The 25,582-nt window shown below is 42.1% G+C and overlaps 1 protein-coding gene across 1 annotated transcript; it reads right to left on the bottom strand.

Moving 5' to 3' along the window:
* Window positions 1-2,917: 2,917 nt before the first annotated feature.
* LOC135101031 (uncharacterized) lies at window positions 2,918-4,258 on the bottom strand. The gene has a single exon (XM_064004605.1). It carries the CDS (start codon window positions 4,256-4,258, stop codon window positions 2,918-2,920), a length of 1,341 nt encoding a protein of 446 aa, XP_063860675.1.
* Window positions 4,259-25,582: the final 21,324 nt, after the last annotated feature.

The raw sequence follows: 25,582 nt of genomic DNA, 5'->3' as shown, positions 1-25,582 counted from the left end.
AGGCACCATCGCACCTGCTGTGACACGTGCAACACACACGACCCCTCCCAACTCCCTGAGCCTCTTCTCTTCATTCCACCCCCTGACTATCCCTTTCAGCAGACTGTGGTGGATTTGTTCCAGCTGGAGGGACACGACTACATTGTCTATGCAGACAGGCTCACGGGTTGGCTGGAGGTGTCTCACCTGCCTGATGGCACAGAATCAGGCAGAATTAAGGATGTGCTGCGTCACCACTTCTCGAGATGGGGTGCCCCAGAGCAGCTCTCCATGGACGGAGGTACGAATCTAGGGAGTGAGGAGATGAAGAGTTTCCTCCAGAAATGGGGGGTAGGTGTTCGGGTGTCCTTGGCGCACTTCCCACAGTCAAACGGAAGGGCAGAGGTGGCCGTGAAGTCCGCCGAGAGGATACTACGGGGAAACATTGGAGCTGATGGCAGTCTCGACAACGATAAGATCTCTCTCGCCTTGCTCCAGTACCTTAACACACCTCTACGGGACATCAATAGGTCACCGGCTCAGCTGGCAACGGGCCGCCAGCTACGGGATGGAGTACCATCAGTGAAACGGAAGCTTGAGGTGGACAAGTTTTGGGGGAGGACGCTGCGGCAGCGGGAACGTCAGATGGCGGACCACCACGACAGAGTGGTGGCTGACAGGAACGTCACACGCTCCCGGGCGCCTCTTGCCCCTGGTGACAAGGTTCTCGTCCAGGACCACCAGCACGGCAGGAGGTGGAACAGAGCAGGTATCGTCATAGAAGCAAGGAACCACAGGCAGTATCTTGTCAGACTCGACGGTAGCGGCCGCTTCTCCCTCAGAACGCGGCAACATCTGAGGCCAACACCAGAAGTGCCTCAAGCCTCCGATACTGAAGACCTGGCACCACCAACTCCACTGCCTCCACTATCCCCTCCCTTCCCAGCACCCTGAATGGATGGTGAAGGCAGTCGCGCCAGGCGGCCACCTCGGGGGCCACCTGGCAGTAAAGGACAGGAGTACAAGCAGTGCTATCAAATGTTGGGTTATTGTCATTTATTCATGTTTTCTTTGGTTTCTTTGCTGCTCCCATGCTATCTGTTTACTTCACTTTTTTTTTTTTATGTAGGAAGGACACTGGCCAAGGGCAACAAAAATCGTAATAAAAAAAATGCCCACTGAAATGCCAGTCCCGTAAAAGGGTCAAAGCAGTGGTCAAAAATTGATGGATAAGTGTGTTGAAACCTCCCTCTTGAAGGAATTCAAGTCATAGGAAGGTGGAAATACAGAAGCAGGCAGGGAGTTCCAGAGTTTACCAGAGAAAGGGATGAATGATTACTGATGAATGATTATTGATGAATGATACTGGTTAACTCTTGCGTTAGAGAGGTGGACAGAATAGGGGTGAGAGAAAGAAGAAAGTCTTGTGCAGCGAGGCCGCGGAAGGAGGGGAGGCATGCAGTTAGCAAGATCAGAAGAGTAGTTAGCATGAAAATAGCCGTAGAAGACAGCTAGATATGCAACATTGCGGCGGTGAGAGAGAGGCTGAAGACAGTCAGTTAGAGGAGAGGAGTTGATGAGATGAAAAGCTTTTGATTCCACCCTGTCTAGAAGAGCAGTATGAGTGGAATCCCCCCAGACATGTGAAGCATACTCCATACATGGACGGATAAGGCCCTTGTACAGAGTTAGCAGCTGGGGGGTTGAGAAAAACTGGCAGAGACGTCTCAGAACACCTAACTTCATAGAAGCTGTTTTAGCTAGAGATGAGATGTTCAGTGTAGAAGAGGGGGACAGTTGAGTGTCATTGAAGAAGAGGGGATAGTTGTCTGGAAGGTTGTGTCGAGTTGATAGATGGAGGAATTGAGTTTTTGAGGCATTGAACAATACCACGTTTGCTCTGCCCCAATCAGAAATTTTAGAAAGATCAGAAGTCAGGCGTTCTGTGGCTTTCCTGCATGATATGTTTACCTCCTGAAGGGTTGGACGTCTATGAAAAGACGTGGAAAAGTGCAGGATGGTACCTTCAGCGTAGGAGTGGATAGGACAAGAAGTTTGGTTTAGAAGATCATTAATGAATAATAAGAGAGTGGGTGACAGGACAGAACCCTGAGGAACACCACTATTAATAGATTTAGGAGAAGAACAGTGACCGTCTACCACACCAGCAATAGAACGGTCAGAAAGGAAACTTGAGATGAAGTTACAGAGAGAAGGATAGAAACCGTAGGAGGGTAGTTTGGAAATCAAAGCTTTGTGCCAGACTCTATTAAAAGCTTTTGATATGTCCAAGGCAACAGCAAAAGTTTCACCAAAATCTCTAAAAGAGGATGACCAAGACTCAGTAAGGAAAGCCAGATCACCAGTAGAGCGGCCTTGACGGAACCCATACTGGCGATCAGATAGAAGGTTGTGAAGTGATAGATGTTTAAGAATCTTCCTGTTGAGGATAGATTCAAAAACTTTAGATAGGCAGGAAATTAAAGCAATAGGATGGTAGTTTGAGGGATTAGTACGGTCACCCTTTTTAGGAACAGGTTGAATGTAGGCAAACTTCCAGCAAGATAGAAAGGTAGATGTTGACAGACAGAGCTGAAAGAGTTTGACTATACTCGCCGCACCGAATTTTGGCCGGTGAGGCGGAGTTACTAAGGGAAATTCCCCAGTGTTGCCGCGTCTTCAAAAGATACCACGGAACGCCCACCAGCCTTCCGCTCTCTCTCTCTCTCTCTCTCTCTCTCTCTCTCTCTCTCTCTCTCTCTCTCTCTCTCTCTCTCTCTCTCTCTCTCTCATTACATAATATAATACATTTAATAAAACTGCACGTCTACTTTATTTATTTAGTTTGACTTTTTTTCCACACCACCATTGAGGTAAAAGTCTAGGCGCGTTTTATTTTTAAGAGGTTTCCCCCGTAGGCCTAATCCTCTATGACATTTTAGTCCGACTCCGAAGTGTCATCAGAACTCTCAGATAGGTGTATAACGAAAGAGTCAACATACATTTCAACTGCTCGGTCTTGATTTGTGTCATGTTCTTGGAGTTGTTCGGCGTGCTTCACTGCTTGCTTCCAGTTCTCTGGTGTGACGGCACGCATAGCTTCTTTCACCAGGGGTTTGAGGTCAGCCATTTTGAAATTGTTCCTTTTGGCTATGTATGACTTCACCTGGGCCCAAACCAACTCTATGGGGTTATATTGACAGTGGTAGGGCGGCAACCTCACGACGATGTGTCCTGCCTCTGTAGCAACTTCATCTACAACATACCTCTTCTTTGCCACACGGGAATTTTTTGCCAGTTCATATAACTCTGCTTTTGACAAATCATCACTGACTGTAATTCCTTTTAACTTGAGCCAGTTCTTGATGTCTGCTTTTCTCCATGATGATGTTGGCAATTTTTCTACTTGTCTGCTGTGGTACGATGCATTATCCATCACAATGACAGAGTTTGGTGGAATGTTCGGTAGTAGCTGCATGCGAAACCATTCTTCAAAAACTGTTGAATTCATTTGATTATGGTAATCACCATCATTTTTTGCTTGGAAAAACAGCTCACCATTGTTGATAAAACCGTGTTTTGTTCCAGCATGAAGAATAATAAGTCGTGCTCCTTTTCCAGTCGGCGGTTTGACTCCTGTTGCTTCTTTTGATGAAGTATCAGTCCAACACTTCCCAACTGTGCAGTTTTGGTTAACCCAAGTTTCATCGAGGTAAACAAAAGTGTGGTCTGACTGTTTAAGCTGCCGCATTTCCCTTAAAAACTTAGTGCGAGCTGCAAGGACATCATTTCTCTCCATCAGGAATTTGCGGCCATCAACCTTCGCAAATTTGAATCCTATTTTCAGGAGAACCTTGCGAAGGGAATTTTCGCAGCCACTGTAGCCGATTTGTTCACGGAGTTCTTCTTTTATCTTGTAAATAGTTGGAATTTCCTTCCTCTCATAAAACGCCAGTACAGTTCTTCTTAATAAGCGCTTATCAAAGTCATCAAAGTCAGTAACAGGTGCAGCACGGTGTTTCTTCTTTGGTGAGCGGAAGGTTGGTGTGTCTGGTTCAGCTTCCGTGTTCAACATTTGATTGTGTGCAGAACAAATCCTTCGTACAGTTCTTTCGCTGGTTTTGGTGGCCATAGCAGTTCTTGTAAGTGCATGTGAAGGTGGGAGTATAGGAGCTCCGTTGGCTTTTTCTTCCAAGAAGTACCTATTAACATTAAAAATGACTTTCCTGGCTTGGCTATGAAGGTGGCCATATGGCGAGGTTGGGGCACGGGCATCCATGGCGAGTGCGTGCGTGCGTCCGTCTGTCATCGATTCTCAATGCAGACTGACGTCCTTGAGCGAGGGTGGTCCTAGGCGGTGGGCGGAGTCAGAAGAGCGGCAATGTCGCTCACGTCCCCTGATATGCCAAGTTTACTATTTGAGGAAACGAGACCTTTGTATAGAAAACATTGTTTTGATATTTATCTCAGTGGTGGTGGGTGACAAAAAATCATAACAATGAGAGAGCCACAAGGGTTAAGGAGGTGAATCGGGGTTACAAGAAGGAGTAGACAGTGTTATAATCTATAACAAATTACTTGTAGCACCACTGGGGGAATCCCCGAGCTCCGCCTCACCGGCCAATATTCGGTGCGGCGAGTATAGGCAAGGTGCAAGCACGGAGGCACAGTTTTGGAGAACAATAGGAGGGACCCCATCAGGTCCATAAGCCTTCCGAGGGTTTAAGCCAGAGAGGGCATGGAAAACATCATTGCGAAGAATTTTAATATGTGGCATGAAGTAGTCAGAGGGTAGAGGAGAGGGAGGAACAAGCCCAGAATCGTCCAAGGTAGAGTTTTTAGCAAAGGTTTGAGCGAAGAGTTCAGCTTTAGAAATAGATGTGATAGCAGTGGTGCCACCTGGTTGAAATAGAGGAGGGAAAGAAGAAGAAGCAAAGTTATTGGAGATATTTTTGGCTAGATGCCAGAAATCACGAGGGGAGTTAGATCTTGAAAGGTTTTGACATTTTCTGTTAATGAAGGAGTTTTTGGCTAGTTGGAGAACGGATTTGGCATGGTTCTGGACAGAAATATAAAGTGCATGAGATTCTGGTGATGGAAGGCTTAAGTAACTTTTGTGGGCCACCTCTCTATCATGTATAGCACGAGAACAAGCTCTGTTAAACCAAGGTTTAGAAGGTTTAGGACGAGAAAAAGAGTGAGGAATGTATGCCTCCATGCCAGACACTATCACCTCTGTTATGCGCTCAGCACACAAAGACGGGTCTCTGACACAGGAGCAGTAGTCATTCCAAGGAAAATCAGCAAAATACCTCCTCAGGTCCCCCCAACTAGCAGAGGCAAAACGCCAGAGGCACCTTCGCTTAGGGGGATCCTGAGGAGGGATTGGAGTGATAGGACAAGATAAAGATATGAGATTGTGATCAGAGGAGCCCAACGGAGAAGAAAGGGTGACAGCATAAGCAGAAGGATTAGAGGTCAGGAAAAGGTCAAGAATGTTGGGCGTATCTCCAAGACGGTCAGGAATACGAGTAGGGTGTTGCACCAATTGCTCTAGGTCGTGGAGGATAGCAAAGTTGTAGACTAGTTCACCAGGATGGTCAGTGAAGGGAGAGGAAAGCCAAAGCTGGTGGTGAACATTTAAGTCTCCAAGAATGGAGATCTCTGCAAAAGGGTCGAGGGTCAGAATGTGCTCCACTTTGGAAGTTAACAAGTCAAAGAATTTCTTATAATCAGAGGAGTTAGGTGAGAGGTATACAGCACAGATAAATTTAGTATGAGAGTGACTCTGTAGTCGTAGCCAGATGGTGGAAATCTCGGAAGATTCAAGAGCGTGGGCACGAGAGCAGGTTAAGTCATTGCGCACATAAACGCAGCATCCAGCTTTGGATCGAAAATGAGGATAGAGAAAGTAGGAGGGAACAGAAAAGGGGCTACTGTCAGTTGGCTCAGACACCTGAGTTTCAGTGAGGAAAAGAAGATGAGGTTTAGAAGAGGAGAGGTGGTGTTCTACAGATTGAAAATTATATCTTAGACCGCGAATGTTGCAGAAATTAATGAAGAAAAAGTTGAGGGGGGTGTCAAGACACTTAGGGTTGTCGACAGAAAGGCAGTCCGACCAGGGGACATTTATGGTCCCCTCCCCAGATGGGGACTCCGAGGCTGGTGTAGGAGTCGCCATGATGATTTTAAAATTTTTGAGTGAAGGGTGTGTGTGTTATTAGGTGCTTGTAGTTTTGTGTGGAGGAAGAGAGTTGTCTTTAGAGGGCAGGCTGTGACTGCCCCCTTGTGTTGTGAGACACAAAGGGAAACGTTCAGTGAGGTCACAGCTGGGTTTAATGATAAGTTCACAGCATCCCCTGAACAGTGCTTTAGACCTCACTGGGAGTAATTATCGTTTCGGCAGGTGTCTACTGCCTCCTCCTACTTAAGAACACTGTCACTGCATTAGCCAGGGTTCTTAGCTTATGGGGGGGAGTTGTAGGATGCCGTCCTCTGGCATCTTGGGAGCAGCGCTGGAAATCTTGCTTTCCCCAGCTTGGCGCCACGGGGTCTTCTGGGTAGCCGCCTAGCTGTGAGGACGTGTCGGACCTGTACCTTAGTTGATTCACCAGTAAAGACATAAAGACGGTCCCTGTGTTTCTCAAGCACCCTTCACTATTATTATTATTTGTCATTTATATATTTTATTAATATGTTTCCAGACGTTTCTTTACCCCCTGTTTGTTTTGGTGGGATCACTTGTGGCGTTTCCCGAACGTCTTGTCCTCTGGGCTAGTCGGTTATTCTTCATCAAGGATTACAGTAAAATCCCTCTTATCTGGCATCAACGGGACCGCCGACATGCCGGATACTTGAATATTGCCGGATACTTGAATAGAAATGAAATTATGTCCACAATCACCACCCTACACTCACACATCTTACCATAACAAAGATCAGCTGATCTTAATCAGCAGCTGATCTGATCAGCTGCTTAAGTGTAAGCACAACACGTTTCCTCTTTTCTACAACTTTAGGCATGATAAAAGCGTCAGGCGATAAACAGTGCACACGCGGGACTGAGTCACTGAGTAAACACAGTGCAGTGGGCCGCGGGTGGCGCGAAGCAGTGCGCTCTGGTGGCGAGGGGACAAAGTATGCCTCGCGCGGGAATTTTAATCGATTTTATGAGTACACATTGATTTTTTTTATTGATTTTAAGGCTCAGGGAAAAATGTGCCGGATACTTGAAGCTGCCGGATACTCGAATGCGGGATGAGAGGGATTTTACTGTATTTTAATATACTGGAGCCGCTCTGCACAATGTTTAATGTTTTCTCAGCACCTGGACAATCCTTCAATGACTTGTTGTGCCCCTTACCAAATAAACTGGTGCCAGCGGTGACTCCCAGTGACCAACAAGTGACCAAGAGCGCGCGCAGCCCCACTTTTACTGCCAGATGTACGTCTCATTCACTCCCAGCCATGGCAACGCACAGACGTCTTCAGCCGACACCATTCGATAGCAGCAGTAGCAGGCATGCCACGTAGGTTAGGTAATACTAGGTTAGAATAGTGTCCTATTATCTCAAAACCTGAACCATTCGTAGTACTGAATGGTTTGATAAGCTAAATAATCCATACCTAATACTTGAATGCCAATAAAAAAAATAGAGAACTGATATATTAAAAAAAAAAAAAAAATGTGTGATATGGCAAAGTAGCTAACCGATCTCAGTCAACGCCTAAACAATCTTCCGAGAATAAAAAAAGTGTCCTTAAAGGCCTATTTGACAGTCCCTTCCTGTTGTGATCATTACCAGTGGCGTACCGAGGGGGAGGGGGCATGCGGCCATGGCGTCCCCTTCTTTTGCAAATGTATATATATATATATATATATATATATATATATATATATATATATATATATATATATATATATATATATATATATATATATATCGGCCCCCGGCCCCCCTATCCGCCCTTTTCAAATTTTTGAGTACGCCACTGATCGTTACCAATGAGTGGCGATGTCCGCCACCAACAACAAATCCAATTTCACAGACGTTTTTCGCGGCGTTGTTTGTTTTGATCCTTACCAGAAATTGGAACCTTTGGTAACACTGGTTTGGGAGCTGCTGGGCCTTACCAATCTATTTATTTCTTGCAAATATTACAAGTTCTTATCCCCTTTTACTTATTTTATGTCCTAAATTGTACAACAACATTTTGTAGGCTATAATAGTAATATGATAAAATTGAGAAAAAATTTAGATGGTTGCGTGAATTCACTTCACCAGCCGTTGAAAACTTCAACACCTGTCACCCTTATTTCATCTACTGTGCCTCCTTGGTTAAAAATTGTAATAATCCTCACATACGCATAGGGTGTATGGAATTTTTCACCTGAGAGAAATCTTAGATAATATTGAAATAACATTACCATTTCCATCAGAGGGTTAGGTTTGCTACCGTTAGGCTAGGTTTAGATTAATTCAATTCATTAATTTAATTGCTAAACCTTTTAATGGGTAGATCATGATTAAAAAAAAAACATAATTTTTGCTGAGAAATAAATAACCACTGTCTTAAAATTAGTAGGCTAGGAATATATTTTTTTTTATAAAACCCGAAATATTTCAATCTAACAATGTATGTGTACAGCATTGAGGAAGAAAGAAATATATGATTTCTTATGTGTCTGATTGGGATACGCAGAGTTTGGCGAATGTTAGACTGATATTCAAAGGGGGGAGGGAAATAAATAAAATGTAACCATGTTTGCAGTAGATGGATAAAGAAAGCATGGTGAAGGCACCAGTGATGTATTTAAATTTTCCACGCCTCTCTCTCTCTCTCTCTCTCTCTCTCTCTCTCTCTCTCTCTCTCTCTCTCTCTCTCTCTCTCTCTCTCTCTCTCTCTTTTGGCGTGATCAGTTCTTTTGTCATGAATTGACTCATTTGCCTAATAAGGGCGCTCCGACATATCAACATTACCGAAGCAGATATATTCGTTTTGTTATGATCGTTACCAGGTTGGAAATCACCATAACCACGAATTCTTGCTTCCTGCGCTGGCTGGCTGCCTGGTGTCTAACCGGCTTGTATCCTCTTCTCTCGTTTGTTTACCTTGTTCCAGTGTTTTCATTGGTCGCTGTACCTCCCCGCGCTGTGTTTATTAGCTGCTTTCGAGTTGTGGCGCCATTATTTGTATTTTCTGTGATTTTCTGTCTGGCTATTGTGTTACTGCATTTTTTTTCCATTTTGCTGTTTCAATTGCCATGTTACACAAATAACCACGACACATATATAAACATACGTGCACATAAAGTTTTTTTTTTTTTTTTTCGCTGTGTTCAGTGTTTTATACACATCACAGTTTTTCTTCTTTCCCCAATTTTTCCCAAAGCTATACATATTTTTCTTTATGCATTTGTATTTATGCTTGACTGCCTTGCAGTACTGAGTGACTGTTTTGCGCTGTCTGGTTGTGTGTTTCTGGTGTCAGCTGAGCATGTGCCCCTCATGGCCCCTGCCGGCAGTGCCTTTACTCCTGCACCTGCCCGTGCCTATCTTGCTGACTGCTGATGCATATCTCTGCTCTTGCAAGCTTTCATTGCATTTCACTCCATCAGCAAGCCCCAAGTCTACTCCTGTCAAGCTGGGTTGTGTCTCTTGAATTTTCATTATTTTTTGTGGCTGTGTTAATCTGACCTACTGTGCCCATTACTAGTACTTTTTAAATTTTACTATCTTATATTTCTTGTGCTTGTATATTTAGTATTTTTTTTGTGCATTTGCATTTATACTAATTAATTTCTTTTGCACAGCAACATCAGTAATTGTTTAGTTTTTGTCATATTTTGTGCATTTCAGACTTCCACTTGCATATATTTTTTTTTTGGAGCACATTATTGGTATACTTATTTTATTATTGCTACTTTTATTCTTATTATAGATTTATACTTGTGTACATTTCTCATGTCTACTTCTTTTGGTAAATGTTTTTTGAGAGGTGGAAACACTTATCTAGTTCTCCACAGACATTGTCTACTTCTATTATGGCTACTAATGTTTTATATATATATATATATATATATATATATATATATATATATATATATATATATATATATATATATATATATATATATATATATATATATATATATATATATATATATATATATATATATATATATATATATATATATATATATATATATATATACACGCACACATATAATTATATGTGTGTGTGTATATATATATATATATATATATATATATATATATATATATATATATATATATATATATATATATATATATATATATATATATATATATTATCTTTATTCTTAGTTCTGATTCTTCTAATCTTCTTGCTTCTATTGCTCTTGCTGCTGCCATTATGGCTACACCTTCTGCCTCCATTTTCAAACTTTTTCAACAGGATCCTTCCAATAGAAAGCTTAGGGGTGAAGACCCAGAGTAGACTGCATTGTTATTTCTGCAGCAATGGAGGATTTAATGGCCAATAGTAACATTATTTCCGGTGCAGACAAGATGTCTTTTGTCTGTTCTCGATTGCTGTCTGGTTCTCTTGCTTTTGTGATGGTGTTGGCAAGGTCCTTTATCCCTTCTTCACTTCAGAATGATTATGCTGAATTTCGCAGTAATTTTTTCCTCACATTTGGAACATCACAGACTCACGATTCCTTTCAGTGGGCTTTCCATTATGCTGACTTTCTTACAACACAAGTTAGTAATGTTTGTCGCATGCTTGGTCAGGTTCGTGGTGTTGAGTACGTCCATGATGTTGAAGAGTTTTTGAAGTCTGGAAATTGGGTGCGAAATGGTCAGATGAGTATATATAAACTTCAACTCTTAGAATTCATTAGTTATGTTACTTTCCTTATTCCTCAAGAAAAACGTGTTGCTTCTTCTATTGATACCAAATCCACTGACAGATTGAATTTTGCCGCTAAAATCAGTGAAAAAATGCAGGAATGACCTCACTCACATAACATGTCACCTGTTGTTAGTTATGCATCTCCAGCATCTTCACCTCCAGCTCAGACGTCTCGTCGTCGAGCGTGCTCCCACTCAGGTGTTGCCTTCATCCCGGTGTCCACCTCTTTCATGCACTTATTGCCGTAAAGATGGTCACATTTACATACGTTGCTTCTGTCGCAATAAAGAGCTCAAGTCTGTTCGTTCATCGGCTTCACCCGAGCGCGACGCAACTTCTAGGAATGTGCCTTCTAAGCAGTTATCAGGCCACACTCCCTCAAGCTCCATCACCTGCTCGTTGTGTTCACTTTCACTACCCTGGTTAGACACGGTATATGCGCTCTCCGTCTCCAGCTCTGAGACCTTGCATGACTCTTGAGCGTTTGTCTATATTTTATATCATTCATGATCTGGGTGACCACACGACAAAGGAAAATTTAAAAATTCTGGAATGGAAGCGAGACCAAGTTGTGATGACTTCTCAGTCAAATTTTCGGAGACGCCAATTTGAAAACGGGAAAGATTAGTACCATTTGTGTCCTCTTTCTCCTGAGTAGTCTCTTTCCCTTCCCAGTGCCAATGTTGCCTTCCGAGGTATCCAAATATATCATTTTTTTTTTCTTTTATGACACTCCTTTTTTCTTGGGAGTTGGTACTAGTGCTTCTTGTAATTTACTGAGTATTCAGGCTTATTCCAAATTTAAGGACTTACTTAACCTTTCCTTACAGCCTGTTGACAATAATCTTTTCAGTGTACATGTCCTTGGCACAGTTGTTCTTCCCTTGTCTCTTGCAAATCATATATCACCATTTGAAGCACAGCTGTACTTAACAGCGATGGTCTCTTAGGAATTCATTCGCTTGTGACTCATGGTATAGATGTTCTTCCCCAACATCATGCTATTTCCTATAAGGATAACCTTAACTTTGCAATGGACATTCCGTCTCCACTCTTAGCCTTTAAATCTTCTGTTCACAGTTCCCAGCGTTCACGTTCCACATATCACGTTTCATCCTTGCCTTATTTTACAGAGACGAAATGTTCAGTCTCTGCTGTGGATGTTTATTCTGCTGCTGTGATTGGGGATGAGCGTGTGGGCCTTATGAGTGCTGTTTGCCTTTCTGGTTGTGTGGCAAATGTGCCTGTTAATTAGTACATCTTATCTTTGCCAAACTCTGTTTGCGTTCATAGGTTGGCTTTTGAAAGTACTCCTTGTGTCAATGATGGTCATATGATGCCTTAATGACTAACCTAACCGGTACCCCGATTTCTCTCAATAATGGCGTACTTCTTGCATCTTTTCATGTTTGCGACAGTAGGTATTTTTATGACCCTCCACACCTTATTTTTACTGTTTCTCCTAACACTGATTTTTCTCATGACACTTGTCATGTTATTGGCCGAGTTTACCCTCAAAAGGACACGTTTTCTTAGTGTCCCTCGTGTTCCGTTTTCTCTTTAAACATTATCTTTATTCTTAGTTATAACTTTGTATAAGGTTTATTTATTTACTCATTTATATTACGTAGTATTATTCTCTTCATAATTTAAGTTCTTTATATGTATGTATATGTAAGGGAAGAGGTGTATTTGAGGTGAAATGTGTTGAGGCGAGAGGCAATACACGTTTAGGGTTTGTAATGAGTCAGCAAATTCTTCTTTGGAGCGCTGGAGGTCCTGAGGGAGAACAGAGGTTTGGCGTGTCTCAGGGGATAAACTCGGGTGTGGTGTGGTGATGGAGCGTCTGTGTGGAGGTATTAGTGGTGTGGCGATATAAACTAGATATCCAGGATCAGGTTGGTGAGTATTTTGTGGTACGAAGAGCTCTTGTCCGCTGAAATTTGGTTGGTGAGTGGTGTTGGTTATGTAACGCTGAGGGGAAGCGTGGGGTGAGAGGCAGCCATTTTGTGGCTGGGGGCTGCGGTGGTGCTGTGGCGTCATTGGTGTCATTGGGGTGGTGTTATGGTATTATGGGTGATCTATGGTGATGGTGGTGATGTCTTGTGAGGTTTGAGGAAGTAAAATACGGGAATTGTTATTTGGTGACGCGGTGACAGTGTCTAGGGAAATTCCTGTAGTTGTGGAAAATCTTTCAGCGGCCTATGAAGGAGTATGAAGGTTTTAGTGCTTTGTGAAGTGACGGGAATGTCATATATTGATGTGTATAACCTCTGAGCAATAAGGGAGGCGATATAAGAACCTGAGTAAAAGGGGGAATCTATTGTGAGTGGGAAATATCCTGTGTTGGTCTAGGGTAGAAATATGTTCCCTAATTTCCCTTACTGTGTACTACCTCAGTTTGTGAGCAAACATTATTATTAATATATCCTGTTATTATATAGAATTATTGTGTTTTCTGCCCCAACCTTGATCTGGTATTAAGATGATTTCTGGCGTGCTGTGCCAAGGTAAGGGTTGTGGGAGGGTTAATAGCTGGCGATTTCGGATAGGTCGGGTAGGCATTCGAGGCCTTTAAAAATCCAGACCTTTAAAACTTTCCGGGATCAGTGTAACGTCCACTTTCTTGGAAAGATAACCGGGATCGTGACACACTGCTGATCTCGTTTCTCAGCTTTCGGTTCTTGTTAAGGTGTTGGACTCTGACAGCAAAGTCTTGACTCCTGGACCTGCTTGTCAAACACAAACCGGCTGTTGCTTTACCTAACGAACCACTTGGTGTCACTGACTGTATCGGGCATCACACTCAGCTGAAGCATGATATACGTCCTTCTTTTGTGCTTTCCTATCGTTTGCTTCACAGTCAATGTGGTGTTGTTCAAAATTTAGTTGATGGAATGCTGAAAGACGGTATCATTCAAGAATCACATTCTCTGTGAAATTCACCACTGTTTTTGGTCCCAAAGAAAGACTGTTCTTATAGTGCTGTAGTTGATTTTCACAAAGTTAACTGTGACCGTCCCTAACTTTTCTGTGTAAAGTGTCCTTTTACAGTCTATTGGGGAAAGATAACTCTGTGTTTATTATTCTTGACCTCAAATCGGGTTTTTGGTAGATTCCTTTAGACGCCAGTAGTCGTGAGATTATTGCCTTTTCTACGCCATCAGGTCATTATGAGTGGCTCCATGCTGCAATGGGTTTACGTAACTCACCCATGACTTGCCAGCCATCGCCAGTAAGACCTTTTTCAAGGTCTTACTGGCGATGGCTTGTTTGCATACCTTGATGATTTGATCTTAGTGTCTGATGATCTTGAGCCTCATTTTGATAAACTTGAACTTGTTTTGGAAAGGTTCCACGAAGCAGGTCTTAAACGTAACCTACCTGAGTGTAAATTCATTCAGTCATGCATTGAGTTCTTAGGGCATATAATCGACAAGGATGGCATTCACACTACTGACGCCAAGGTTCGGGCTGCTCAAGACCTTCCTACCCCGAAGTCATTAAATCATCTGTGCTCTTTTCTTGGTCTTGTGAGTTGTCACTGTGTGTTTATCAAAGACTTTGCATCCATTGCGTTGCCTCTCAGGCATATTCTTAAATAGGATGTCTCTTCCATATAGCATGATGCCTAGCAAACTAGTTTTGACAGACTTAAACATGTGCTCACTCGTGCTCCAGTCCTTGCTTTTCCAGATTACAGTTTACCTTTTACACTTTGCACCGATGCAAGTGCTTTGGGTGTTAGCGCTGTTCTGATGCAACAGACTGAGAGTTCTGATCCACATCATTACTTATGCCAGCTTTACCCTGAATGCCGCTGAGTCTCGATAGTCAGTCACTCATCTTGAGGCTTTGGCGCTTGTGTGGGCTCCTCGTCATTTTCGTGACATCATCTATGGCTACCCACTGATTGTCTATACTGATCATGCTCCTTTACTTCATCTTTACAAGGGTAAAAATCTGATAGATCGTCTCGCCAGATGGTTTCTCACAGTTGATGAATTTAACCCAGTAATCAAGTATTTGCCTGGCAAAGCAAATGTGGCTGCAGACGCTTTCACATGATATGTTTCTGCTGTTGATACTGTGACAAAAATTACTAATTTCTCATGCGAGAAACTTTTTGATGGCCAGCGTCAAGACCACTTATGGTATGCTGTGATACATGCCTTAGAATCGGGAGATGATTCTGCCTTACCTAAGTTGCATGTTCCGTTATCTCAGTTTTCCCTTGCTGATGGTATTTTATGTTGTACCATGTCAGTTCATGAGCAAACAGTGACACAACTTGTCATCCCCACTTCTTTAGGTCCTTCACAGCTTCAGCTCATTCATGACATTCCCCAGTCTGGTCATCCCGGACGTGACAAATCTTTAACAATGGCTTGTAAGCGTTATTATTGGCCTACAATGAGGTTTGACATCATGAATCATGTAGCTCAGTGTTTTTCTTGTGCATAAACAAAAGGGAACACACACACAGCTCCTATGCTAGAGTATCCCACTCCTTCTGGTCCTTTTGACACTTTTTTTTCCATGTAGGAGGGGCACCAGCCAAGGGTAACAAAAATCCAATAAAGAAAAAAAAGGTCCCACTGAGATGCTGGTCCTCGAATAGGGTCCAAAGTGGTAGTGAAAAATTGCAGGATAAGTATCTTGAAAACTCCCTCTTGAAGGAGTTCAAGTCATACAAAGGTAGAAATACAGAAGCAGACAGGAAGTTCCAGAGTTTACCAGAGAAACGGATGAATAATTGAAAATACTGGTTAACTCTTGCATTAGAGAGGTGGACAGAATAAGGGTGAGAGAAAGAAGTCGCATAGCGAAGCCACAGGAGGAGGGAGGCATGCAGTTAGCAAGATCAGAAGAGCAGTTAGCATGAAAATAGCAGTAGAAGATAGCAAGAGATGCAACATTGCAGTGTTGAGAAAGAGGCTGAAGACAGTTAATTAGAGGAGAGGAGTTGATGAGATGAAAAGCTTTTGATTCCACCCTGTCTAAAAGAGCGGTATGAGTGGAACCCTGACATGTGAAGCATACTCCATAAATGTGAAGAATTTTAAAAGGTAGTATGACGTAGGCAGAAGATGGAGGAGAGGGAGGAACAAGCTCTGAATCATCCAAGATAGAGTGTTTAGTAAAGGTTTGAGGGAAGAGTTCAGCTTTAGAGATAGATGAGATGGCAGTGGTGCTATCTGTATGAATAAAGGAGGGAAAGAAGAAGAAGCAAAATTATTGGAGATGTTTTTGCCTAGGTGCCAGAAATCATGAGGGAGTTAGATCTTGAAAGATTTTGACACTTTCTATTAATGAAGGAGTTTTTGGTTAGTTGGAGAACAGACTTGGCATGATTCTGGGCAGAAATATAAAGCGCATGAGATTTTGGTGGAGGAAGGCTCAAGTGCCTTTCGTGGGTTACCTCTCTGTCATGTATAGCACGAAAACAGACTGTGTTAAACCAAGGTTTGGAAGGTTTAGATCGAGAAAGAGAGTGAGGAATGTATGCCTGCATACCAGACTCTATCACCCATGCTGTGCGTTCAGCACACAGAGATGGGTCTCTGACATGGAAGTAGTCATTCCAAGGAAAATCAGCAAACTACCTCCTCAAGTCCCCCCCCCCACTAGCAGAGACAAAACGCCAGAGGCACCTCTGCTTAAACGGATCCTCAGGAGTGATAGGACAAGATACAGATATGTGATCAGAGGATGGGGTAACAGCATAAGCAGAATGATTGGAGGTTAGGAAAAGGTGAAGAATGCTGGGCGCATCTCCAAGACGGTCAGGAACATGAGTTAGGGTGCTGCAATGGGCCTTCTGCAGTTACCTCGCAGTCACCAAGAATCTTCCTATGTTCTAGTGTTTGTTGGCCATTTCAGTTGCTTTGTCATTCTTGCACCTTTGTCTAATGAATTTGTTGACCATGCTTTAGTGTCCCACCTCCTTTGTCCATATACTACACCTTCAGTTTTGCTTTCTGATAATGGAATAGAGTTTAAAAACGAGGTGCTTCACATCATTTACCAACAGTAAAAGATTTCACAATGCTTTATAACAGCTCACCATCCAGCTTCTAATTGACTTGTAGAACAGACTAATAGAAAAATTTTGGAGATCCTTCGGCATGTTGCAGGTAAACTTGATGAGTCATGGGAGGACTGATTTCCACATGTAGCTGCTTCTATTAATTGTTCTGTAGATTCGTCTATGGGAAAGACTCCTCACTATATTGTGTTTGGTGAAGAGAAACGTCTCCTTTATGACATACTTGTAGCTCCTCGTGTGCCTCTGTATTCCACCGATGACTATGCACAGTCTCATATCCGTACTTTTCAGACTACTCATGCATCTATGCGAGATTGACTTCAGGCTTCACATGCAGAGATGACTAGTCGACAACACAGTACAACCACGCCTGTGTCCCTTGTTGTTGGTGACACTCTTTTAAAGTTTCGCTTCTGCGACAGACGAAATTAGAACTAAATTTTCAGACCCTTTCCTCACTACTGAGAGCCTTTCTAGCAATAAATTTGAAATTTTTGATCCAGGTCTGAATATTTCAGAAATTGTTCATGTACACAGGTTGAAGAAGGCTCTAGTCCCCAACCCCCCTCTCTTCTGACTCTCCAACGCCTCAGTCTCTATCTGTCTCTCATGCTTCGACTTTTCCTCCTATTCACTCCTATAATCTCCATAATAGGGCTGTATGAAATTTTTTTGGAGACCCATTTAATATTTGTAATGTATTTTTTTTCTTAGCTGTCCCAGGGGTTTGATTATCTTGTCTTGCCCTTCGAAAGGATTGTCTTTTTCTTGCCTGCTATTAGGCTAGGATCGATTATTGTTTTTCCTTGTGCTGTCCTGCAATATATATATATATATATATATATATATATATATATATATATATATATATATATATATATATATATATATATATATATATATATATATATATATATATATATATATTGTCCTGCAGGAGAGATGTTTTCTGTAAAAAAAATTGTCTGTCCTACATATCTTTAATATTATTTGTATTCGTGTGACTTATATAGATAAGCACATTTTACACATTAGTACCTATACATAGGTATATATATTTATTTTTCTTCTTATTATTGTTATAATGCTTTGTGCCACTCATATATTTATGTTTTATTTGCTGCGAGGCCACAGCAAAGGTGTGGCCGAGCTGTCATATTATTTTTGTATATATTTTTAGTGAATTTTCTTTTATTATTATTATTATTATTATTATTATTATTATTATTATTATTATTATTATAATCATCACGTATTATTATCTATCATTTATATATTTTATCAATTTATTCCCAGACACTTCTCGACCCCCATTTATTTTGACGGAATCACTTGTGGCGTCTCCCGCTCGCGTTGTTGTCCTAGTTAGTCATAGCCTGCCCCCTGGAGCAGTCACGCTCTCTGTATCAAAGATTCTTTTAATATACTGGAGCCACTCTACACAATGTTTTACGTTTCCTCAGCACCTGGATAAGCCTTCGGTGATTTCTTGTGGCCCCTAGTACATTTGCCTACTTCCTTCATAAAATCTGATTTTGTCTTCCTTGTAACCATTTGTATGCGTTCTACTTGTTCTATGATTAAAATAACCTCATATACAGTATATCTCCTTTGAATTCCTGAAATACCTTTTATCATCTTATAGTCTAGTCATTGCTATTGATGGTAGTGGAGATGGTGGGTGCACTACTGTTATCGTTGGTACTGTTAGTGCTGGTGGTAAAATATTGTCGTTATTGTTGATATTATTGGTATTGGTGATGGTGGTACACTTGTAGATACTGTTGTTTATGATGAAAGTAACAGATGTACTGATAATGATAAAAAATATTGACAGTAAGCGTACATTAATTCCGAGACTGGTATTGATGGTATGATACTTGGTATTTACTAGAGTAATTCTAGAACACTATAGAACATAAGAAAATAAATGAGGCTGCAAGAAGCAATCAGGCCTGCACGTGTCGTTAGCAAATTTACTAACATCGCTACTAATTCCACTATCTAGATAATGGTAAGACCACAAATCCCGCCCCTCTCACAACTGCCTTTATCTTGGGGAGCTTCCCTAAGTCACCACCTACACAACTTAGTGCGGGGCCCATCTGCGGTTACAAGGTCCTTCTGGTCTCTTGCAACCTTTAAACAGACGGTCACAACTCCGGATTCAAACCCCCTCATGGATACCATTACTTCGAGTCAGCCTCACTAGTCCGCCACCTGAGTGAACTAGTGTGAGGTAACAATCACTTTTAAAGGGCCCTTCTGTCTCCTGTGGTACGCACGGAGCATCACGTGTCAGCGACGTGATGCAGTAGTGGTGTTGAAAAATTGACACTAGCGTCCAAACGGGCTGCATCACTGCGAATCTCATCCTTGTGTGAGCCATCAGATCTCAGTCATCATCTGGCTTTCACGGGAGAAGTATGTCTGCCGACACTCTACTCTGCGAACAAACTGTACTGTGGAGTATAGTTGCTGTGTGTGCAGCTAAAAAAAAACTTTTGAAAAAGAAACGTCGGACTTTGTGGTGCAAACAGTGGCTTTCTCGGCGGTCTCTGCGAGGGAGCTTTAATCAAATATTTCTTGAGCTACAGGCAGAAAATCAAACAGACTGAAAATTATACGCGAATGCCATTCACTGCATTTCATGAATTGCTGAAAAAAGATAGATCCATATATTTGCAAGCAGGACACCGGCATCCGAGACAGCATACCACCGGGTGCTCGTCTTGAAGCAACACTTCGCTTCCTTGCCGCTGGAGGATCCTACACAAGTCTCCAGTATTCCACTAGAATTTCAAAACAGAGCCTCGGTCTGATCATCCCTGAAACCTGTGCAGCCATCTATAATGTCCTAAGGGAGGATTATCTTAAGGTGAGTTTCATAAGGTGGATACAAAGTACGTATAGATAGTTTTCATTCCTTTATTATTTTTACATATCACATGAACAAAAAGAAAAAAAAAAGTTCATAATAGTTATGTAAAATTGTACTTTGTACGGCAATATGCTGTAACCTAAATACTTAACTACCTTTTCATGCCATGAAATTGTCCGAACCTACTACTCGCAATATCTGATGTTCCCTAGTAAGATCTCCCATGTCACCCATGCTTAGAGCATCAAATATTAGCTTCCTGGCCAATTTCCGCTAGTCTTCACTCATATTCTTAAGCCCATTATAAACTAACTTTGCTATGCTGTCGAGATATGGATCTACATCCATATGACTGGGAAGGGATGAGAGTTTACTAAGAGCAACTTCCAAAACTTTATCAGTTTGGTCAACTGCCTTCCTCTTTTTTGAAGTCCCACTCGAACTAAAGGCAGAAAGGTTGGAAGGCGACGGCGAAGGGTTGACTGAAGATGCATTTGTCACGCTGGGTGCAGGTGATGGCACAGATTGAGGCGATGGGATGTCCAGTGATGAGTCATCGCTCCGTAGCACAGTTGCCAATTCACCTATCTGTGGAAATTATATTAGTAGTTTATTTTTATTAAGAATATTAAAAATTTACCTACATGTACAAGGAAAGAACGAAGCTTTTTTTTTTTTCTTTACAGATGCCAACAACTCCTGAAGAGTGGAAGACAGTGGCGAGGTCCTTTGAAAAGTGGAATTTCCCGCAGTGTGTTGGAGTGGTAGATGGAAAGCATATCGCAATATCCCCTCCAAAAGAGACTGGTTCCTACTACTTCAACTATAAGGGTTCTCACAGTATAGTTCTTATGACTGTAGTGAACGCAAATTACGAGTTCCTTTATGTAGATGTTGGAACAAATGGGCGTGTTTCAGATGGTGGTGTGTGGGCAAACACGAGCCTGTGCGCGCGCCTGCAAGCAGGAACAGCAGGGCTTCCTGCAGATGAGCAGCTGAGTGAAAGCCACAGAATACTGCCATACGTCTTCCTTGGTGATGATGCATTCCCACTCAAGAGATACTTCATGAAACCATATCCTTTGAAGCATCAAAATAATGAACAAAGAGTTTTTTCCTACAGGCTTTCAAGAGCGCGCCGAGTTGTAGAAAAAGCTTTTGGCATCATGGCAAATAGATTTCGTGTTCTCCTAAGTTCAATAAATTTGTCCCTTCAAAAAGTAGAACAAATTGTTCTTGCCTGCACGGCCCTGCACAATTTCTTACGCAGGGAACACGCATCAAGCTATACACCTGTGGATAGCTTTGACAATGAGAATATTGATGATGGAGTAGTAACACCAGGGGCATGGCGTGATAACAGACAGCTTCTGCCTTTGGATAGAATACAGAGACATCCTACAAATGAGGCAAAAGACATCAGGAAAGAGTTCATGGAGTATTGCAATGAGGAAGGAGCTGTTCCTTGGCAACAACGTATGTGTGGTATATACTAGAGAGAGAGAGAGAGAGAGAGAGAGAGAGAGAGAGAGTTTTCATAGGGATATTTTGATTTGTGTACAAATTTGAATTATGTTGATGTACTTATAATAAAACTATGAACTTACTTGTTGAGTGTTTCCTCCGCCATCTAAGTTGTAACTGGCTGCCAGTACATGGTCATCCCCCTAGAGAGAAGAGAAAGAGAATAATAATTTGTTTGGCATATACATTTTCAGTATATAAATTATGGTCATGATTATGTACACACATCAAAATTATTAACTTACTTGTCGAAGGTTTTCAGTAGTTTCCACATCTAAACTGGAAGTTGAGGTACGTATGATTTCTCCTTCAGCAAGGAAAAGTAAATCATTAAAGCACCACAGCTTTGGAGTGTATACATCTGTCGTGCCAGCACCAGACTTCTTTGATGCATTGATGGCTGTCATTTCTCTGTGAAACTGTGTTTTCAGTGTATGGAGTTTTTTGGTGATGTCTTCATACCGCACATTACAATTTACAAAAGAAGATAAGTCAGCTTTTAGAGTTTCCATGCTTATACTCTTGATATTTCTCATCTTGTACTCCTTGCACTTGATATTCCAAATGGCTGGGTGCTGCTTTAGCAACTCAATGAAATGTAAGGTAATACACTTCGTCCATTCGAACGGCTTTGTTGGTTGAGCCATTGTATGAAAGCAGGGCGGAAGAGAGAGCGCGTACGTCCTTCTTCATCGGTCATTGACACACTGCTCAGCGATTTTAAATGGCTCCGAGTCATGACTGTGTTCATGGTGCAGCGACGAGTTGAAATTAACGTTTTTCAACTCGTCGCTTCAACACATCGCGCATCAAGATGCTCCGTGTGTACGGCTGTGTGGCTTTAAACAAATGAGGCCGCCATGTTTCACTTCCTACAGGTGAGGGAGCATCACAACTGTCAAACTACTCCAACAGCTGGGAAGGAATCGAAAGCCATGTTCTAGGAGGTACAGCTACAAGTGACAAACACATATAAGGATGGTAATATGCTATGAGTTTCCACCCTCACGAAACATAAATCCACCCACTTTCATAGAAAATTACATCTGTCAGGCAACACCATCTACGACTTCTCAGAAGACAAACTACGGCCACCCAGGGCCAGCCGGGTCCGAAGAAGGAGCAGACGCCACTGCACAGCAGAGATATGGTTATCCTCTAGGTCCAGAGCTCTTAACAAAATTCTGAATCCCAGTGGCATTTACAGTACAACAAATAATACAGAGACGAGAACAGGCAGCCCACGGACACAGGAGGAGGGTCAGCCGACTGCTCCGAAATGCCCAAAACCCGATCTCGTCTCTGGGAAGTCGGCCTACTAACGCTGGGCACTAAGCATGGACAGGCAGGGATGGGGCTCGTCACCTCACAAATTTGGCTTGGCACTCCACACGCATTCAGTCTTATGACTAGCATGTTACCTACTTAAAATGGTAGTGGTGGTACTGCCACTATCTTATATACAGCCCTGTCTACTTCACACCCTCTAAACTATACGTATATCACTCTATCTCATGCCAGCCCTCCCTTCCTCTTGTCAACACGTCCAATCTATTTGCTCCCAGCTAAGGGCGTAGCGTCACCATGCCGCACCGCCCGCCCCGCGTTCTGCTACCCGGGTAATCCGGTGGGGACTGGGATGCGTTCACGCACCGCACTAAAGCCTTCCCCACCCCCGCCATCTCTCTCTCTCTCTCTCTCTCTCTCTCTCTCTCTCTCTCTCTCTCTCTCTCTCTCTCTCTCTCTCTCTCTCTCTCTCTCCTTCTCTTCATCTTTTTACTAAAAATAGTAATGGTCCTAAAACTTATCCTGTGGCATCCCACTAATTACTTGACCTCACTGAGTCTGATTAAAGTTGTCGCTCGTCGCATAACCATGATCTTATCCAGAATTGCATTTAGTCATTGATTACAGCTGTCGCTCGTCACATAACCATGACCTTATCCAGTCTAACAATCTCATTTAGCCCATGCGCCCTAACCTTTTTCAAGAACCTTTATTGGGGTACTGATTAAGAATAAAACAACAAATATTAAATTATTTGAACTACTCCATCATTTCTCATGCAGTCAGTTGTGCAGTAACCATACACCAGACTAGCTCATTAAGCGTACAGAGAACCCATAGCAGTCAGAGGAAAATGCCCGTATCTTTCGAAATTGTATTCAAAACTTGCATCAGACTTATTAAGTAAAAAAATCATTGTTAACAGTTAAAAGAAGGCCAGGAACGAGACAGTGTGATACAAAATTAAACATGTTACCCCCTTAGAAGAGAGTTGCCTAGCAATCAAAGGGATAAGGCCAAAAACGGGATACATGATATAACCTTTGGGGACTGGCATCTCAGTGGGCCATTATTTCTTTGTAAATTATGTTGCCATTGACCAATAGCTCTCTTACATAAAAAACCGTCTTGCAGTCAAAGGGATAAGGATAAGAACGGAATACATACTGAAACATGATATATTGCACTAAAGAATATTATATGTCGAGTTGCTTACCTAGGGCATCGACTCACCGTAACGCAATACCCTCAGGTAGGCGTATAAAAAGTGTGCCATCTTTGCTCGCAGATATTACATATAGTGTGCGGAAACCATTGATCTCTGGGTGTATTATTTGTGTCGACACCATTTTTTTTTAAATCTAATGATGTAAGTGGTGAAATTAATTTCTGTAAGCCAATTATGAAACATTTAGAGATTAAAAATTATATTTATAGTCATACAATACCTCCTCCTCCTCTCGTACATGTACACACGCCCCACACTCTGACACACACACACACACACACACACACACATCAGGATAGTTTAATTTACTGGAAACTTAACAAATTGACGATACAAATCATGGAAGCTGGTGAATGACAAACTGAGTTGGATGAAGAACGTAAAAGTGAGACAGGAATGCTTCTCTCTTTAAGTTGCTATCCCCCGGAACAGAGTCACTGTTCAGGGGTTAATGAATGTGCTATGTTGTGGTTGAGTGTGGGGAGGTTGTAACATTGTAAAATATTTCAACCTCGTGCTGTACTGAAATAAGTAACTTTTTTTTTGCTCCATTTCTTTTTTTTTTCTTTTTTTTATTATTTTTATTTAACAGTTTTAGGAACACGCAGGTACTCAGGTTGATAAAGTTAACAGTATGTTTACTACCCAAAGAAGTAAATGAATGATATATGTAGATATTGCATGTAGAGAGAGAGAGAGAGAGAGAGAGAGAGAGAGAGAGAGAGAGAGAGAGAGAGAGAGAGACTGGTGTAGGGCAACAACAACAACAAAAATAAGAATAATTAGTTAAATAAAAAAAAAAAAAGGCCTAGTCAGCTGCCAGTCCCTAAAAAATGTCAAACAGATTATCTAAAATTTGAGGATAAGTTTCTTGAAACTTACCCTCTTATAAGAGTTCAAGTCATAGGAAGGAGGAAATACTAAAGCAGGCAGTGTGCAGCGAAACATTTCTACAGTACCAAACACACACTCGCACACACACACACACACACACACACACACACACACACACACACACACACACACACAAAAGGGAAGAAAAAAATTTCAAAGTAAAATACATAGCAACTAGGATTATATGAAAAAAATAAAGACGAGAGAGAGAGAGAGAGAGAGAGAGAGAGAGAGAGAGAGAGAGAGAGAGAGAGAGAGAGAGAGAGACCTTTAAAATCTCGGAGAACATTAATACTTGACTTTCTCAGGAAAAATATGATGACGATAAAAGCACCATCACCACCATGGTCACCAACAACTTAAGGTAGAAGAAGAAAAACAAGAAGCACCAGCAGTAGAAAACAACAACAAAACAGTCATAAAAAAGGCCAGTATTATCACAAGCATAGCCAGCAGAACGCTTCGATCTTTACCTTTAAATCCACGGCGGCCGCTGAGTGATGCCGCGGCTGATCGAGGTGTAAGTTAGGAAACTCAAGAGGGACGAGCTATTGCTAGGAAAAGAGAGGGAAGGCCACGTGAGGAGGGCTGGGAGGATGAGGGGGTGGCTATATAGTAGACGAGAATATGGTCAGTGAAGGGAAAGAGGGTCAGGAGAACTGGGTTATCGATGGGTTGTTTTGGTAACGGATGCCTAAGACTGTACTGGCGGCGTGGAACTGAAGAGACATTGGACCCGCGTACTCCTGGGGGAGTGTAGATTTGTGGCACTGGTGAACGAGGCATGAAGCGGCGTTAGAGGGAGTTGACGGGTGGATGGGTGTGGAAAACAGATGGCACG

This window comes from Scylla paramamosain, chromosome 6 (genome assembly GCF_035594125.1).
Source record: "Scylla paramamosain isolate STU-SP2022 chromosome 6, ASM3559412v1, whole genome shotgun sequence".
NCBI classification, from domain to species: Eukaryota; Metazoa; Arthropoda; class Malacostraca; order Decapoda; family Portunidae; genus Scylla; species Scylla paramamosain.
Note: the sequence above shows the minus strand (reverse complement) of the source record. Positions and strands in the feature narration are given on the sequence as shown.